This window comes from Sinocyclocheilus rhinocerous, unplaced genomic scaffold, assembly GCF_001515625.1.
Source record: "Sinocyclocheilus rhinocerous isolate Xijiao unplaced genomic scaffold, SAMN03320098_v1.1 scaffold478, whole genome shotgun sequence".
Taxonomy (NCBI): Eukaryota; Metazoa; Chordata; class Actinopteri; order Cypriniformes; family Cyprinidae; genus Sinocyclocheilus; species Sinocyclocheilus rhinocerous.
The window spans coordinates 1,024,522-1,040,938 of record NW_015651483.1 but is presented as its reverse complement, the minus strand read 5'-3'; the positions used below and the strand labels follow the sequence as shown (position 1 = coordinate 1,040,938).

At 36.3% G+C, this 16,417-nt stretch overlaps 2 protein-coding genes across 2 annotated transcripts; both read right to left on the bottom strand.

Annotated features, from left to right (window-relative positions):
- Nucleotides 1-359: 359 nt before the first annotated feature.
- Nucleotides 360-4,503, bottom strand: LOC107712843 (metalloendopeptidase OMA1, mitochondrial-like). The gene is made up of 3 exons (XM_016518206.1): nucleotides 3,771-4,503; nucleotides 1,016-1,244; nucleotides 360-715 (listed from the first exon to the last, which is right to left on the bottom strand). Exons 1-3 carry the CDS (start codon nucleotides 4,154-4,156, stop codon nucleotides 524-526), a joined length of 807 nt encoding a protein of 268 aa, XP_016373692.1. The 5' UTR covers nucleotides 4,157-4,503; the 3' UTR covers nucleotides 360-523.
- Nucleotides 4,504-4,892: 389 nt separating this feature from the next.
- On the bottom strand, nucleotides 4,893-16,121 carry LOC107712830 (histone H2A deubiquitinase MYSM1-like). Its single transcript, XM_016518194.1, has 19 exons — nucleotides 16,035-16,121; nucleotides 14,939-15,011; nucleotides 14,756-14,826; nucleotides 14,565-14,630; nucleotides 13,240-13,369; nucleotides 11,522-11,975; nucleotides 11,210-11,432; nucleotides 10,643-10,773; nucleotides 10,449-10,552; nucleotides 10,213-10,290; nucleotides 9,769-9,854; nucleotides 9,589-9,646; nucleotides 7,734-7,784; nucleotides 7,572-7,646; nucleotides 7,270-7,458; nucleotides 7,050-7,182; nucleotides 6,860-6,965; nucleotides 5,909-5,966; nucleotides 4,893-5,519 (listed from the first exon to the last, which is right to left on the bottom strand). The coding sequence occupies exons 1-19, from the start codon at nucleotides 16,091-16,093 to the stop codon at nucleotides 5,187-5,189; spliced, it is 2,478 nt and encodes an 825-aa protein (XP_016373680.1). The 5' UTR covers nucleotides 16,094-16,121; the 3' UTR covers nucleotides 4,893-5,186.
- Between the last annotated feature and the right edge of the window lie 296 nt (nucleotides 16,122-16,417).

Here is a 16,417-nt window from a genome sequence, read left to right as displayed (position 1 = left end):
AGATGCGCTTGACAATCGCATGCGATTAATTGCACAGCCCTACATAATATTTTCATGTAAGTTGTCATACCTTTTTAATTTAAAGAGCAGCATTTTTTTGGAATATAAATATGTTGTAACATAAGAAATGTCTTTACTGTCACGTCAGTTTTGCGCATTAAATATCGCATGCGATTTATCATGCAGCCCTAGTTTCAATTAAGTTTATTTTGTCATTGCTAAATAAATATATTTAAAAAAAAATCTTACTGACCCCAAATATTTGAACAGTTGTGTATATTGAGTATATGTAGTATTACTTTTCCTGAAAATACTGTATCAGTGCTTCATACTGTGTATTTTTTTATTTGTGTATGTATATAATGTTCAACATACAGTACAATAGGTTGGATAATGAAGAAGCACGTCATCTAAATAATAAGCAAACTCTAAGACTGACGATTTCTTTGCAGTCAGAGTTGCTTCTTAAAATTGCCAAAAAATGTATAGATTTGGTTTATTTATTAGAGAAATCCTTTGGTTGTTACCAGATATGACTCACAGGCAAAACAAACGCATTGATTGTAGGACCGTCCACCACATGGACCGTCCAGGGGACAGAGGAAATCTCAGCAATGTCCCGGTTTCTCTCGGCCAGAATCCGAACCACTAACTCCACCGCCTGATGCCTGGGATCCGATCGAGCGATCAGAGAATCCTTAAACTCCTCCATATACTGAGAGAGAGAACGAAGGAGAAAGAGGAGCAAGAGTCCATGAAATCAAATGGAATTCAATTAAATGATTTGTGAAATGAAACACCACATTTCATTTTCATAATATCCAATTGCACAAAAAAAAATCTAATTCACACAAGTCATTTTGGACCAGCTCGAGGCATGTTGTTCTTGAAATATTGTTACTGATCATAAATTCATATGAAATGAACTGGTTGCAACCACAAAAAAATAAATAACTGAAAACAGACTGAACAAGTTGTGTGGACATGACTAAAAACTGCTCGACTGAAGTCGTACCGCTTCCGCAGTGACCTGAGCCAGTTCCATGAAGTTCTCCCTGCTGAACACCAGCAGCCGGGTCCTGCCTGTCACTGGAGATTCATCCAGATGAGTGAATAAAAAGAGGCAGACGAAGAACAGCAGTCCTGCCCCAGCTCCCACAAAGTGCCAGCGTCGACGCCATGTCCATTCACGAAACAGCTGCTTTTTATTGGGTGGCAGAACCAACCACCATTTTCTAATACTCCTAGAGACAGAGAGAGAGATACACATTAAATCAGAATTTTTATCATTATTAAACCTTAGCTCACTGCCTCACCCTCACACAAAAACAAGAACTTTGGTGTCATGACCTGCCATATGCACCCCATTTAGTAGCCACAGTATAAATAAGTGCTTGGAGACAGTACAAGCCAAGGACTTTGGTAGATTTCTGCTTTGGTTTTACATAACATGCAGAACATTTGGTGGATTTTCTGCAGGTTATGTGAAGCTAAAGCATTTTGTAAACTGTTCTGGATTATACATTCCTTAAATGTGCATGTTCACTATTTTTTTTTTCGGAAAAAAAAAAACTTTTATTCAGCAAGAATGCATTAAAATGATCAAAAATGACAATAAAGAGTTTTACAATGTTACTGCTATATGTATATAATACATTAACATGTATTTAACTAGTTGATGAATGCTTTGAAGCAATGCTTTGAATGAATGCTTTGAAGCATAATGTGTTTTTTGAACATTAAAGCATGTCAACATATTCTGTTACACCAAATACACAAAATAATGATCTTTAAAAAAGCATCATATGACCCCTTTAAGCTTCGAAACCTTAGCAAATCATTTGTATCAAACCAATGGTTTGGAGCGCATATCAAACGGCCAAAGACATGCGATTTCAGTTACCGAGGATTCGTTACTTCACAACTGTTTCAAAATGTTTCAGTGGTTTGTATATCGTCCTCATATTTTAAGGATATATATGCTAATTGCAATTTCAATAAAACATTTGCAATGGGTTTGTAAAAACTGTTTTTATGCATCTATTATTTTTTTGGACTGAGTTTTTGTTGCAGATATGCAGTTTTGACCAGCAGGCGTCACTAGCGTGTGGTGTATCGAATGCTTCGAAACAGTGAGTCATGTTTGTTCAGAAGATTCGAAGCTTCGAAAAGGTTCGTTTCTGCCACCGCTAATTTTAAATTCTGATTTCACTGTAAAATTCTAATTGATTTAGTGTAAATACAATTTCAAATATATTTAGAAATAAATTTACATTTTGTAAGTTATGTAAACATATTCGTATCAGCTAATAATTGGGGATTGGGAAAAAACTACTGAATGGATTTAAAATATTGCTACTACTGTATATCAATCACTGACCATAACTAACAATATTATGAAAAAAATATTTATCTACAAAGAATATATTTATTTATCTGACAAATTTTATATAAAAATTTTTTATAGATTTAAATATTGGCCATCCTATTCATTATCAACCGTTGTATATATGTATATATATAATGCCAAATTTAGCAACAACAATTTTAGCTCTTAACTGATGCAGTGCGTAGATTTTATTTCTTAAACAAACACATCAGAAAATGTACCCATGTTCATATTCCAGGAGGACAATGCAAAGATTCATCAGGCTCAAATTATGAAAGATTGGCCAGCACAGAATCGTGACCTTAACCTCACTAAATGTCTTTGGGATGTGCTGGAGTCGACTTTACACTGCCTGCCCAAAAAAAGTTGCACACTCCAATATTTCGGACCACTTTCACTTTGATTACATTGTTTCAACAATGTTATCCAACATCATAACATTTATTTCCATCGAGAGTGGCACCACTCTGTAAAGTTTCCAGCACATCCTGAAGACTTCTAATAGGGTTAAGCTCAGGACTTAGTCCTCATGATGCCCAAATCACTTCTGCACAATTTGGGTCCAATTAATCTTGACATTGTCATGCTGAAATATGTACATACATAGGTATGTCTTCCAACATGGTTAAGAAATAAAAAGCTACACAATCAGGATTAAAAGAATGGTTGCAAAACGCATAACAAGCCAGAAACATATTAATCACTGCAATAAAGATCCAATCCTATACTCTTGACTGTTTGCTTTTTTTTTTCTTTTCTTTTTTTGCCCAGGCAATGTATTGTATCATATCATGGGCATCAGCATTGGCCATAATACTTGGTGCATCACTCTTGCCACATGGTTTTGCATAAATCCTTGAGTCACAACCAAGCGGCAACCTCCTGCTCTCTCTCTTGAAGCCAACACGGAAGTGACTTAAACTGTAATTCATCAACTGGCCGCTAGAGGCTGGCTGCAAAAGGGAGTCAATCCCATAGACTCTCCATGTTAAAATGCCCAACTTTACTGCAGAAAAAAACATGTTTACAGCCTAGTTCAAAAAAAGATTTTGGTCTATATAGCTAATTTTGCCTAACTGTGAGGGTGGTGAATTTTTTTATAACTCATCCGTTTAAATTATATTAAGCCTTAAAGTTCTGCATAATTAAGGGCGTGGCCACTTGAGTGACAGGTGGATTGCCGCTGCTGACACTGCCGTCGAACTAGGTGGGCGTGGCTTCAGCAACCTGTTTGAAATCGCAGCATATGACCCCTTTAAAACCTAGAGCTGTTCACTGATTCACCAGCTTCATCTGTTCTTGACAAAGGCTGATGGCTGAAGATGGGGAGGTATGTCATTCTTATAAAGGTTATTAAGTATTTGTTTAAAATAAACCTCACCTGCCCAGTATGATGGCCATGAGCTTCTGCAGTGGCTTCAGCACCATCCATATCAAGGGTGCAGGTAAAGCTCTCAGTCTGCCCGAGGTGTGAAACTCACGCGTGGACTGAATGATGAACGGATGAACTGGAGGTCTGAATGCTGTTATACAGATGCTGAGTCTTGATCTTGATCTCAAACAGAGAGATGAAGGAGAAACTGTGACAGATCCTCTTGGTTTCAGAGAGGTAGATGAGTTTGTCCTCATGAGATCAGCCCGAGCAGAGGCGAAGAGTGACGGACGCTGTCTCTGTCCACACCATCTGACCACTGAATCAAACCGGTTTAATGACCTTATTCTGGACAACATGTCGAGTTTGACCAGGCGAAGACAAATCTGCTCCATTGTTATTATAAAATACACTGAACGTTCAACTTTACCCTTGTTTGCGTAATAATTACAATGATAAGCTAAGTCATAGTTTGTAGGTTATATGGGCACATTATGCATTTAAAATTCACATATTAATGTCACTGTCTTTAAGCAAAGTAGGAAGTCTACAAAAGTCCACATATTATAGCAAGTGTGATGATCGAGTGGTATTACACAACCTGATCGCTAAAACTTTCAGCGTTGCTAGACTTTCATTGCTACAACTCCTTAATTACAGACATTAATTATTTAAAAAGTTTATCCGTCTGTTTTGAGAAGTTCTTCACTGTAAATATGCCCTCGAAACTCTCTCTGCTACAGTTAAAACACCCCCCCTGCCAACGGCAACACTTCACCGTGGTTCCGCCTTTCAATTACCGGCGGTCACAATAATTCACTTATTTTAACACTACAGGAACTTTCATTAAACCTTCCAGTCTTTTTACTCGCTTTCAGTAGAGAATACGCAATTATACGTGGCTTCGTTAATTCTACACTTCATTGTGTCCGTTCAGAGTTTGACAACATCTTGTGTAAAACCTAAAATTGTATATCGGTGTTTATATGCAATTGATATTATGAAATGCTAACGTGATCGAAATTAAACAGTAAAAAGGACAGCTTTTGCCAGTTATGTCAGAGTTAACATTTCGTTTTTACTCAAATTGCGTTACTCCAATTTCAGTGAATCTTTTTCAGAATACTTTTATTTATAAATGGTCACAAACACTTTCTTGAACACTGTGATCAAATTGAATGACAAAATGTCATCAAACTACAAAAAAAAAACCAAGTATTACATTTAAACTTGAATTTTAAATAGAGCTTTGTGGTTAAACTCAACTTTTATGAAAACTATATTATAAAACTTATATAATAAAAATCTACATGAATGCAATGTTACACAATTTTGTACAATGCATAAATGATACACGTCCTCCGCAGTAGCAAGTTTCTTTATAGTATGTTTTTACATTCAGATTGTTAGGTTTATTGTTATTATTTACAGGGTAGTAGGGTTAATAGACTGTGTAACAGGTGCATCCTCTTTTTCATTACAGCTTTTAACATGGTCGACAGGTCTTGTACTGTACAGTTCATCTGGGCTGTCAGACTCAGTAACACACATCTCATCCGTGGCATGGCTGCTGTTGATTGGCTCAGAGGAGATGAATGACAGTAACTGAGGCTGTGTTACTGTTTCATGAAGATGAAAGGAGGAAGAGCCGGTCTCAGGGAGAAAATGTGTAGTAAACAAGGTTTCTATCTGTACCAGGAAAGTCTCTATGTCAATCTCTGAGACCTGCTCCAAAGTCTTCCGGATTGATGTAAGCATCTACAGACAGACAAAACAAATAATAGTTAATTATAATGAAAAAAAAAATAAATCATTTTATAAACGTAATTATTTAGCAGAACTCATTCGACTAACATGTCAAATAAATGCATATAAATTCACCGTGAACCATTAGAATTAGTTTTTGTGGATATCCTACCAATTACCTCAAAGAAAACACTGAATATCTTTCAAAGATTTGCTCAGTTCATGTAGGCCATGCCATCCTCTAGTGTACTCAGAAGTGCTTTTGACAGCAGTGTGAGAACCTTGTTTCTAGGTAGTCATGCAATCAGATTAGCCAGCTTGTCCGAAATCTTTTGCAATTTTCATGTGCAATATCTGGGCGGTCTGTGGGTGTGATGTGAAGTCTAGATGAGACGCATTACCTTTTCCAGGCAAGTTAGAGAAGAGTGTCTGCGGAAGAGCCTGTCCATTGGTACACTCCTGAAAGAGGAATTAAATATTATTACCATTTGTCAGCCCAATATACAAAACTGCACATAATTTCTAATATTCATATTAGGTCTCACTACACCCAGCTGCCTGTGACTGACAAAAGTGAACAGCATTGCTGGATGATGTTTTTAACATGACAAATTTTCTTCATTGTAGAAATTAATAATGTATTTTAAAGCATAGTGAAATATTATTATTATAATTTAAAATTTTCACTTTAAAATTTGAATATATTTTTAAATGCAATCTATTCTTCCTGTGATGGCAAAACTGAATTTTCAGCATCATTACTCCAGTCTTCAGTGTCACATGATCCTTCAGACATCATTCTGATATGCTGATTTGCTGCTCAAGATGATGATTTCTTACTATTTTCAATGTTGAAAACAGTTGTGCTGCAAAATATTTGTGTGGCAACTGTCATACTTTTTTTAGGATTATTTGATAAATAAAAGTTGAAAAGAATAGCATTTACTTGAAATATAAATATTCTATTACATTATAAATGTCTTTACTGTCACTTTTGATCAAATTAATGCATCCTTGCAGAATAAAATTATTTGTCTTTCCAAAAAATAAATAAATAAATCTTACTGACCCCAAACTTTTGAATGCTATATGGTCTTTAATTTCTCTAAATGGTAGCAAGCTTTATTAAAGCTGGAAATAATGTAAAATACTACTAATACAAATACTAATAAACAATGTTAGAAATACTCTACATTCAAATATTCTGAATAATAAGTATTGTTTATTTTATATTAATAAAATGTCATTTGAGGCTAGTTTATGGAAATGTGAATAACATGCAGTGTTTTGTAACTTTGTAATATTTTCATGTATTCTTGCTTCCCTCTTACAGTCAAAAACACACAGCTCACCCATGAGACAGCCTGTACTTGAACACCACCCATTCTGCTCTTCTCATCACGTCTGACCAATCAGGAAGCTCAGATGAATACTGGATGTTAAATCGGTATGGAAACCCTGAAACACAAACCACAAACTGATTCAAATTCAGCTGTAGCTGGACCTATTTTATAATTTACACTAGGTGCTGCTGTGACGTACTCTGAGGTCCAGAGGGTCCGGTCTCCTCCTGGACCAGCAGACAGGTGGTCTCAGACAGGGGAGACGGGTTACTTGAGTTATACGGGCTGACAATCATCCCGATGAACGGAGCACCTCCTCGAGAGAAATAACTCTGCCATAGAAACAGACAGAGAGGATGTGACACGTAACCAAAGACACCATCCTATTCCAACTACAATATAATACAGTGATGTGTTACCTGGTATTTGGCCTGAGTGTCAATGTCTCTGAGGGAGGGGTTGGGGTCGAAGGCTGGATGAGAGTGGTACCAACCCACCACACTGTGACCTTTGACCCCGAGCAGCTCCGAGGCCTGAGTCTGAGAGACGGGGTCCATCTCACACTGCAGACCTGTGCTCAAGCTGTTGCATGGCTCTGCAGCACAGATCTGCACAAACATCAGCAAAATGACAAACAAATCAACAGGCATTTATTGTCACAGCCGTCCGAAACTGATTGAAAAAACCAGACTCAGTTGAATGAATCCATGAATGAACTGACCTTTAACACCTTCTCTTCATCTTCATATGTTCCTCCTAAAAGGCCAATCACCTCTCCCATGGATACATGAGCATGCTGGGAAAGGATTCAATTATTAGTACAACATAATACTGAGGAATGAATGAAAATGCAAATCTGGAAACCAACACTTGTCATACTTACTATATCCATGACAACAAGAGCCTCAGCACAAACTATCACTTTGTATGGTTCCTGAGACAAGACACAACAGACAAAGTAAGTCTGATGAAATTCATTTCTATACAACAAAATAAACTGCAGTGTTGTCACTAGGGTGGCCCATACATGCTATTTATATGGAACACGTCCTGGCCAGGATTTCTATATTGCCTAAAAAAAGGTTTTGTTTTTGTTTTCCTGTTTTCATACTTGCTGAAGGTAATGATCGAAAAGTAGTTTGACCAATAACGTGCAGGCATTGTGCATGATCGACCAATCGTGGTGCGTTAGAAGGTGGGTTCTACAGAGAACGATCAAAGTGATGCAAATACGCGTACATATTAGGTGTGTTCGTTTGGCTTGAAGCGGAGCTGTGCAGATCAATCGTTGTATGACATCGAAGTACCGCGAGAGCGATACGAAAGCACTCTCTATAGCTCTCGTGGATGTCATACAATGATCGGTCTACGCAGTGCAAACAGACAAAACCTGGATATTTTAGGCACTATAGAAATCATGGCCAAGACGTGTCCTGTAAAAATGGCACATATGGTCACCCTAGTTATGACTGAGATACTATTATAGATTTTATTATTAATATTTTGAATTAGTTTCTATTTTCCTATTTTCATTTTAAAGTTATTTAAAGTTTTAGGAATTTCGTTTTTATGTTTAAAAAAAAACAAAAATTTTTTTTTTTAAATTTGCATTATTTTTTTCAGTTTTAGTTTTTTAGTACATCAAATTAGAGATGGGCAGATGAAGCCTTGTGAAGCTTTTGAGGCTTTTCCTGATTGTACCAAAAAAAGATTCAAAGCTTCAAAACCTCAAAGACAGACCCTACCAGTGACATCTAGTGGTCGGCTGCAATTATAGCAGCCACTTTCAAATGATTCACAAATCTTGTTGATTCCAGTTTCAACATGAAAGCAATACTCAGCAATAGCAGCTGTGTCTTCCTTCTGAGAATCATTGTCCACACATGAAAGTTGTTACTATGTTACTATGAAGCAGGGAGGGAACACCAAGCATTTCGCGTCTCCTTATAACGCGCCAAAGATTCGAATCAGTCACCTCGCTTCAGGTGTTTCATTGTGACGTATGAAGGCTCAAGCGTCATCGGTCACGTGATCATGGAGATTTGATACAAGCCTCGACAGAGTCTTTCGAACCAGTCTGCTGAGTAAAACAGGCTTCAGAGCCTCAGTGTCAAATGTCCCATCTCTACATCAAATTAAACTAAATGAAAATGAGAAATTGAAATAAAATAAGTTGAAATAAAATAAATAGTCAACTACCTGAAATAAGTTTATTTCATTTATTTTGTTGCAGTAAATGTTTATTTTATTTCAAGTAACTCTTTTTTTTATGATTTTAGTTTTAGTTAACTATAATAACCCTGATGAACATAAATTATTAAGAGGAATTACAGCAGAACTGGCAAAAACGAGCATTTAGGTGGCACTTCACGCTTGAATTGTTTCAATGATTAAAAAATTCCTAATTCTGGAATTTACATGACGGCTGGAACACACTACATGACTTTTGCCTAGATTTTTGCCCTGATTTACAATCTAGAGAGGTCAACACTAGTTGCCTTTAGTCATAGCCAGCCAGCTGATGATACCCTGTTTTTATCTGCAACCACTTACAAAGTCGACAAGTGTGTATGATGGCTAGTGTTTTAAAATCTGTATTCCAGTCTTAAGGGTGAGGGGGCATGATTAATAGTGTTTATATATTTTTTATGATATTTTTAGAATTAATTGTACTTTTTTCTAATTTTTATACATTAAAAGACTGATCAAATATGTTATTAAAAAATAATAATAATTACCTCTGTTTCCTCTCCAAAAGCTTTGCATGGAATGAGCTGGAATGGATCAATCAGAGAGCTGCAGAGGACAAAGTCATGGAATGAATTCAAGATGTGTCAATCAAAAGCCCATAAACAAGATCATTAAACAAAAGATCTAGATGTTAAAGGTTTCAGTTTTTTTAGTGAGCGTGTGTTTACCCTCTCTGTTTGGGGAGTTTAGATGGTTTTGGTCCTTTCTTCTTCATTTCCTCTCTTCTGATGGCCAGCTCCTCTGCGCTCAGATGCTGGATGACAAAAAACCCACACAAATCAGGGCTCAATAATGAGAAAGTGTAAACAAAAAGTATTTTCTTAAAAAGAAAAAGCATTAAAAATACATATATTATTATAGCATTTTAAAAAAATTATTAAGTGTAAAGATTTTAATTTTGTCTTTGATCAACACACACACACACACACACACACACAAATCACATGATGTTTTATAAACCATTGAAATCAAGAATCATTTCATGACAAATTTTTTGTCAATCTTAAAAATAGATTCTAATTGTATCAGGTCATAAAAACAATCTGTCCTGGAGTGGTTCTCTGTAGATTATATTTCAGTTCTAAGAAGAACTGCAGATTTTGATTCAATACCTCATACGTCTGACCCTCTAGATCTTTAGCATCACACCAATTCCCCCACATGTCCCGAATGCGCCGCTTCCTTGTGCGCTGCAAACACACACACACACACACACACACACACACACACCACCAAATACATTAGAAGAATCATTAAATGAGCAGATAAATGAAAACAGTTGTAATGGACAAACATCCACAGATAATGATGATGAGAACAGTAACAGTGAGCTGTAACTCTTTCTCACCATAGACTGCAGTCTCTGGGCAAGATGATACGCCTCCAGGCTGTCTTTGTTTTCCTTTAGCCGAGAGCGATCAATCAGCTGTGGACGGTTATAGATAGCCTGATCTGCAGAGGAAGGGAGAAAGAAAGAGAGTTTAGGGAGGGCAACTGTACTCATGAAAACAGAGAAAAAACTGACCGAGCAATAAGCATTACCACAGTTGAAGTTAATAGCTCCAATGAGCTCCAGGTAGGTGTGTATCCGACCGATGCAGTTCACATCCCCACAATTCTTCAAGCCTGGACGCACTGATGTCTTGTTAAGGTACTTGGGTTTACTTCTTCCCCTGAAGAGACATGAGAGAAGTTCATTTTCAAGAAAAGATCAAGTTTTTAATAAGTATATACTACCGTTCAAAAGTTTATGGTCAGTAAGATTTTTCTTTTGAAAGAAATTAATACTTTCATTCAGCAAGTATGCTCTAAATTCATGACAAATTACAGTATTTTAAATTGTTAATTTGATCCTGGAAAAAAAAAATCAGTTTCCATAAATATTTCAAGCAGCAAGCACAACTGTTCTGATATAAAAAAATATATATATTTAAAAAAGTATAAAAAGAACAAACATATTTAAACCATATTATGTCGTTTTTACTGTTTTGTTGTTTTATTTAAAAAAAAAAAACACTATTTTCAGTATATGTAGTATGTGAACTATGGCAGTCTATGTATGTATGAACTTAAAAACGTTCCTCAGAAGTGCACAGAACAACATCTCACCACTGGTCCAGGATGTAATTGCGGATTTTTAGATATCTCTCTGGTGTTTTTGATGGACGCCCCTCAAAGAATTCTGGGATGGCTTGCTTCTCCTCCTCTGTGATGGTGTTTAGGTCCAGTACAACCTCCTGATCAGGAGCTCTGAGCTCCTCCTCCTCCTCCTCCTCCTCCTCCTGGTCTTCCTCCACCTCTTCCTCAGGACTTTCACCTGATTCAGTCTTATCTGGAGTACAAGAACACATTACCCATAATTCTGCTAATGCTAATGGTCTGCTACAGTTACAGAGATTAAATGAAGTGCTAGTGATGTACCTGCTCTTTCAATGCTCTCCTCCTCAGACAGGCTGTGTTTGCCTGGGCTGCCTGATTTAGAGAAGCACGTCCCACTTTCCTCCTCAGGTTCCCGATCAATCCCAATATGAGTAACAATGCTAGCGTTTCCATTTGTGTCTGGATCAGTGGGTCCATCTTCAGCTGTGCTTCCTGATTCTGACAGAGGGTTTAAAAGTACGTCTGATGGAGGTGGCAGTGGACTGAGTTCTTCTTTGTGGTTGCACGCTGGGGAGCCTGGGGGCTCTGGCTGGTTTTCTGACTGATGCCCATCGTCACTGAAGTCATCAGTGATGTCAACATCTTGATCATCAGAAAGTTGCTCGATGCGCACAGCATTGGTCAGGGCTGAGACATGAGGCTGGATCGAGGTGACCAGCATGGTGTCTGAAGTCACATTAGAGGAGGGCACTTTGGCAGGTGTGTCTGTTTTAGACTAAAGTTCAGACACAGGGAAAAAAATAAAGGGATGCTTACTGAAAGAAGCTCATTTTATTTTAATACAATGTTGAAAAAATATTAAGAACATATTTTGTACATACAAAGAGGTATCACCATGTTTTATATTTCTGAATTAATATTCATATTGATATTTTTGATCAGGCTTGTTGAAAAACAGGAAATCTTATTAAACAGTCTGCTATACTGCTCAATAGTATGGGGTCTGTTTTTAAAACTGTTTTTAACATTGATAATAATCAGATTTTTTTTTGAACAACGATTTCTGAAGAATCATGTGACACTGAAGACTGGAATGATAGATGCTAAAAATTCTTTAAAAACTGTCATCGTAGACATTTTGAAATATATTGAAATAAGAAACCGTTTAAATTGTAATAATATTTCACAATATTACTGTTTTTACTGTATTTTTATTAAATAAATGCAAATTTGGTAAGCAGAAGAGACTTCATCCAAAAACATTAAAAAAAACTTACCAACCCCAAACTTTAGAATGCTATTGTAAATTTTTTATTAGTATTATTACTTTTTTTTTTACTATGTAATTTATTATTTATCACTAAAACAAGAATTGATCGTTTTTGTCAAATTCAGTCAAATCAGTCAAGTCACAATGGTACAACCAACATGAAGGAAGTCATTTTATTGTCATGTGACAGGAAGGCAATAATGGTAGACCCACAATATGTATCTTAAAATATATATTATCATTACGATCAAAATATCATAACATGCTAAATTAGTTCAGGTGGTCAACTGTTCATTAGTGACCCCCAAAATTATGAACAAATGAAGAGATGGCGGCAATATATGTGAAGTGATCTAGGAAAACCCAACACATGGTGAAATTTTCCTTTTTTAGGTTTTGATACCATATGAAAGCTGGGTTCAAGCCCTTTCCAAAACTGTTTTTATTTTGTCTATTTTATCTTGAACGTAACAAAAGTTATGGCTATCTGAAGTTGGCTGATAGCTATGATTTTCAGGAATGGAATTTTGAGAAAAACGGGTTTAAAGTGAGACGGGTTTCACTTTTACTTCTACTTAACGATCGCTGTCTGTCAAGAGCGCTATACTGCATCATTACACAAACAGACTAACGTCACCCTGAAGAGGACAGTTTTCCGTTGTTTATCATGATGGGCATAGTCTCTGAACTTTTCATCACCCCTTGTATGTTTAGATAGCACGAATATTGTACCTTGTAGTTTACATTTAGAAAAGCGAGTGCAGCGCACCTGTGCATATAACAGACTGTCATCGGACTCCTCCTCTTTAGTAACTTCATCATCCGATCCTTCATCTCTGGATGTGAAATTGTCTATTATAACATCTTTTAGGGCACTGACATCACCAAGATTGAGCAGACTGAGACGAGCAAGATCGTCTAAGTGAGCAGCTTCAGACTGCATTGTTTTCTTGCGCTCCGCCATCTCACAATATTAAAAAATAAATATATTTAAAAAACTTTGCGTGCCGTAGTTTACACAGGACTGGCGGGAAATGTGCATTGATACACCTTTATTATATATGTTACGTGGTTTATTTTGATAGGTTAACTGTTTTTGTGGTGTTAAGAGAAAGCACCTCCGCAACGTGTTCTTAACATGAGAGAAAGACACAGTATTTTCTGCTTGCTGCAATAAATCGCTATTTTTCTGCACTAAACAAGTGAATTTTGCGAAGATATCTAGAGATGATAGACAAGATGTTATAGAATAATAATTGAATTAAACCCTAATTTTGACAAAAAATTGACATTTGACCTATTTTTCGAATTTCCTGAAAACGTCCCAGCGCGACATCCGACGGGTTTTCCCAGATCGCATCACATATTTTAAGGTCTAAAGAAAATATATTATTTATTAAAAAGAAAAGAAATAAAAAAACGAACATAATCCAATACATTTTTTTTTTAGATTTAAAAAATACCTTGGATGTCTATATTTATAATTATTCCCTTATATTAGAGCCCGACCGATATGGGTTTTTTTGGGACCGATACAGATACCGATATTAAGGGTGTTATTATATCGATATATCAGCCGATATTCTTTGTGTATATTATAGTACAGTATCAGTCAAAAGTTTGGACACTTTCCCATTCATGTCTCCAAACATTTGACTGGTACTATATATAGAATACAGTATATACATAAACAGAATATATAGCCTCTTATGTTCACCAAGGCTATTTGATCAAAAACACTGCAAACCAGATATATTGTGTAATATTATTCGAATTTAAAATAATATTTTTCTATTTAAATGTATATTAATTTGTAATTTATTCCTGTGACAGCAACACTGAATTTTCAAAAAGAAAACATCTGTAGCAATGTTACATGATTGTAAAGCGCTTTGAGTGTACAACAATATACAATAAAGCGCTGTATAAACGCATCATTTATTCATTCATTCATTCAAGTCTTTACTATCATGTTTGTGTGTTCTTGCTGGATTGTTAGTATTGAAAAAAAATCTTACATACACCAAACTTTTGAAAGGTTGTGTAGGAGTTTACATATTCATGAACACAAAAGGATAAAAGAAGGAAGCTCACTTTTTTACTTTAGTCTTCTCATTGGTCCATGCCACCTTTGGTGCTTTTTTACTGGCAAAATAATACCTTTTCTTTTAAGAAAAACAATGCTTTTAATGAATGATCACATCCATTGTGCATTATGGGATGTGAAAATCAAACAAGAACAAAATGAGAATTAATCAGTGTGACGTGAGAAGTGTGAAGGATACTGTTCCTCTAGCAGCATGCTCTCAATGGCCTGTCTGTTCTCATCGCTGATGGAGCTGTCCGGCGTCCACGGCTGAACACACACAATAACAACAACACATCATATCCATTTTCAGAGTATCTTTACGTATAGTGACAGTTATCATTTTAGGGTGAGCTAACCCTTAAAATCCATTTTACTTTACCAGTATACTGCTGTTTGTCTTCCAAGCAGACTGTAAATATTGATCCTGGAGAATCTCAGCACTGTTCAGGTCCCTTTTAAGAGAGCAGACAAATAATAAAGACATTAATTATATTTATTTTATCTATTTAGTCATTTAGCAGACGCTTTTATCCAAAGCGACTTACAAATGAGGACAATAAAAGCAGTCAAAACTAACAAAAGAGCAACAATATATAAGTGCAAATGACAAGTCTCGGTTAGCCTAACACAATACACGTAGCAAGGTGTATATAGATATGGTTTTGAGACTTTAGTCTTTGCAACTTCAGGGATCTTATCTATGCACAATCAGCTTGTAACACTCCAAAGAGAAAGGAAAACTTGAATTTGCATCATATGACCCCTTTAATGCTGCGCAATGTGAAAGCACGCACGTGATGGACATTTACCGCTGATTGCAGAACCGGCTTTCTGACAAGATGCGCGTTAAATATCGCATGCGATTTATCGTGCAGCCCTACTGTACATTTAAGTACTGAGTAATATTAATTAACAACATGTACTTAATAGAGCTTTGATTTAGAGTTAGTTGCAAGCAGCTATGCGTTATTTACTCTATTGTAAACAAACAGTCCGTTTCCGGTAACCATGCGAAAATTACTGGATTTACATAGTCAACACAATAGTAAAAAGGGAATATAACGGTGCACATATACGGTTAGTTTACATTATTTTCTTTAATAATCGTCAGCATTTTTTATTTTGTACTGAAGCCGGAACATTTCTGTAAAGAGGGGTTGTAAAGGACATTGATGTGAGTGATGTGCCATTACATGCTGTATAGATCGTACTATATGATGATTCGATAACTATTCGATAGTGTGTACTATCTTGGTAGCAAGTAATTAAAGCTCCACGGTTATAACAAACTCGTTTCCTAGCTGATGTTAAAATAGTGTAACTGTGTTCATATAACTAGAGAAGTTCATATTAATCCTGTCAGCCGTTTTTCTATTGCTTCCGTCTCACTTCTGCTCATCCATGAACTCAAATGTATCAAAGCAGAAGTGCATAATATTCTCCAGAGAGCGGGAAATGAGAGAATAATCTCCTACCCGACTCTTTCATCACATTCATCTCCCTCGATGTCAACAACATCCAACTCGTCTGCCATGTTTGCGGCGGATGTGTGTGTGTGAGAGAGAGAGAGAGAGGGAGGAGTATGTTTGTCACAGCGCCACTCACTGGCAGGAGGACGCTACTGCTGCGTGTTTCACTGAATTCTAGACTAAAATACACTGCTATGTGAGATCACAATATAACACAAATTGATATTTATTTTTTTAATCTGTAATTTAATCCACAGAAAAAAGTGAGCACTGCGCATTTGTCCTTAAAAATAAGCACCAATTTATATTAGGAAGCATCCTATGTGAGGATGTGCCCTTCCTAGTTCAGTCAAGTCTTTTCTCAGCATTAAACGCTAGAACGACTTTCT